Source organism: Octopus bimaculoides, chromosome 3 (genome assembly GCF_001194135.2).
Source record: "Octopus bimaculoides isolate UCB-OBI-ISO-001 chromosome 3, ASM119413v2, whole genome shotgun sequence".
Lineage (NCBI taxonomy): Eukaryota > Metazoa > Mollusca > Cephalopoda > Octopoda > Octopodidae > Octopus > Octopus bimaculoides.
The window spans coordinates 123,830,378-123,833,589 of record NC_068983.1 but is presented as its reverse complement, the minus strand read 5'-3'; the positions used below and the strand labels follow the sequence as shown (position 1 = coordinate 123,833,589).

The following is a 3,212-nucleotide window of genomic DNA, read 5'->3' as shown; positions in this document are numbered from 1 at the left end:
ATATATATATATATATATATATATATATATATATATATACGACGGGCTTCTTTCAGTTTCCATCTACCAAATCCACTCACAAGGCTTTGGTCAGCCTGAGACTATAGTAGAAGACACTTGCCCAGACCATTGCAGACAATTTTGAGTAGGCGAGAATAACTACAGCAAATGAGAAATGCTGAAGAAAGAAAGTCATTGTCATGATATTTGTCTAACAAAAACCTGCACATTTGCCTTAAGTGTACCAGAGCCTGTCATTCATGGATCAGTTTAGGTGGCCACTTAAGGGTTTTCCACTCTTCTTCATGATCTCTGAAGATGGAAAAGTGCCATCATCACATGTGAAGTCACCATGGGGAGTTGTTAAAAAATGTGAGGTTCAGTGTTTATAATTATTTTAAAGGTTTCAACTGTGTATTTACATATAAGGAGGTTGCAGTGTAAGACTGTATCTTTGATATGTGTCAAGATTGTGGATTGGTGATGTTTAACAAGACTAAGTTGATATGTTCTCACTGGGGAACTGGTCTTGGAAGCAATGCAAATCTGGCATAAAATATTGAGGTTGAATGTAGATATGCATAAAGTAGTTAAGTATAAATGGAGGTTGGTACTATTTGTGTAGGAGTGTGTTTTATTAGGGAACTAATAGTGAACAAGTCAGAAATATAGAATGAAGAATGTGGGGAAACATTATTGAACCTTGTGGTATTCTGGAGTTGATACTCTGTGGGTTGGAGAGAGAGAGAGAGAGAGCAAAGCACACTATAATATTCTGAAGGAAAACTTTAGATTGAATAAATGAGAGATAACTGGAAGAAACTAAGAAAACTAAAGCTGAGAGGTTTCGATGTTTAACATATTTGAAGGCTTTGTTATGTCTGGGACAACAAAGTGTGTGATGAAGATATCCTTCAGCTTTCTGATGGTCATCTTCAGATGGTGCAGAAGTGGTTTAATTCCTGCCAGTTGGTGATGGCATTGAAAGCATTGATTGTAAGTGATCTACTCTGGGTAGGATTAGAGTTGTACACTTTAGTTTTATTAGAAATATATAAAACCATACTTAAAAGGACAATATCCTTTCATATATGGCTTTACATTTTCTTAACATTTAGCTAACTTAATTTAAGCTAAATTTTAGTTTAAATTAAGCATGAAACCTCAAGAATGTGGGTAACCAAGTTGTAGTGGTATTTATACCTTTCTTGTGATCATGGTATTTATAACAAATTATTTTCAACAATTATTTGATGAAACTTAAAGGATTTGAACTTTAGATGCATGTTTTAGATTGCAGTATAAATATTATGAAACTTTAAACTTTCTATCAAGCACCTTTTTATTTTTGTATTTATGTTACATACCATTGATAATTCGAGTGATGCGCCATAATCTTAACATAACCATCAAACCAGCGGCATCTTTGGCTGCTTGGGCAACATCAACAAAGGAGAAGACAATATCCAGTGTAAAAGACACAACAACAACGATGGCATCAAGTACCTGAAGAAGCAGAAGAGATTATTAATTATTATAAGGATTTTAATTTAGTTGATAGCAAAGTGGTGATAATATTTAGAGTTAAGCCTAAGTATACTTGGTTATTGTGTTGTTGTTTAGCACTGTGCCCCACACATAATGATCAAGGGTGTGGCAGTCTGAGGAGAAAGGTGGCCAGATGCTAGGGGTGATGTGGTTGCAGAAATTGCCTGACAACCATGATTTGGGTTCTCCTGCTTGTGTGGCATGATGCAAAGTCCTGTTGCCAGACATAGGGTCTTCCAGCAGCCATCCTCTAGACCCAGGGCAACACTACCTCCTCCAGGCACTTGATGTAGGCCTCCGTGTTGAATTTGAGGCTGTATGGGAAGATGAATGGAGGCATAACATTACCATCACTAGTGATCACTCCAAACACCATGAGGTTGACCGGATGTTTGATTTTTATCACTCTCAGTACATGTCCTCTGATTGCACTGTCCTCAGATTGACACCTAAACACTCTGAAATGTTTGTATTGCAGCTTCCAGCACGAATGCCAAGCAGTACAGCATGTCATTTCCAAATTTCTGGCAGATGGAATTGCATCAGGGTGCTGCTTTTCTCACAGATGGTGCCCAGCTGACCTTACTGTACTGTGTGGTTGGCTAAATCAAAAACAATGTACATGCACAAAAATAAAAATATACAATGGTGATAATTTACCCATTGCACCCTGTATATGTATATATACAACAGGCTTCCACCTTCCACACCATTTCTATCTACCAAATTCACTCACAAGACATTGGCCAGCCTGGGGCTGTAGTAGAAGACAATTTCCTAACACAGTGGAACTGAACCCAAAACTACATGGTTGTAAAGCAAGCTTCTTAACCATATAGCCACACCCATGTCTCTCTCTCTATATATATTAGCATTTGGAGATGGAAACATTTGGATAAAGACCTTTATAAATGTTTTCCTTTCATTTGTTGACTTAGTGAAGTAATGTGAAGACATTTGTAAATGTATCATATGTTAACGACATGAAATAGTAATCTATTGATGAATTGTTAAGGTTCCGACAAATATGTATCTTCAGCAACGATGACCACATTCTGTCTCCATGTTGACATTCAAGAAATCCTTATAATAATCAATACTGTTTGAAAGGAAGGAAATGTGGTTACTGCATGATTAAAGCTATTGAAAAGAGAGAGAGAGAGAGGGGGTGGAGAGGGAGAGAGAGAGACAGACAAATAGAGAAAGAGCAAATGTTTCTGAGGATTAAGTAAAAGCTATTTGATTAAATAAAATGAATCTCTGTAAAGATGGGAATATATGAAAGTAAATACAGATATAGCTGAATTGAATGGATATATATGTATATATGTATGTATAAATATATCATCATCATCATCATCATCGTTTAACGTCCGCTTTCCATGCTAGCATGGGTTGGACGATTTGACTGAGGACTGGTGAAACCGGATGGCAACGCCAGGCTCCAATCTAATTTGGCAGAGTTTCTACAGCTGGATGCCCTTCCTAACGCCAACCACTCAGAGAGTGTAGTGGGTGCTTTTACGTGTCACCTGCACAAAAACGGCCACGCTCGAAATGGTGTCTTTTATGTGCCACCTGCACAAGAGCCAGTCCAGGGGCACTGGCAATGATCTCGCTCGAAAACCCTACAAGGCCAGTCAGGCGGTACTGGCAACGGTCAC

The 3,212-nt window shown here is 38.0% G+C and overlaps 1 protein-coding gene across 3 annotated transcripts in view; it reads right to left on the bottom strand.

Moving 5' to 3' along the window:
* The window catches only part of LOC106880339 (uncharacterized), a 123,610-nt gene that overhangs the window by 36,042 nt on the left and 84,356 nt on the right, over positions 1-3,212 (bottom strand). For all 3 annotated transcript variants that reach the window (XM_052966536.1, XM_052966537.1, XM_052966538.1), the window contains exon 5: positions 1,368-1,506. In XM_052966536.1, coding sequence (XP_052822496.1) covers positions 1,368-1,506 — 139 coding nt within the window. The remainder of the gene's footprint in view (positions 1-1,367; positions 1,507-3,212) is intronic.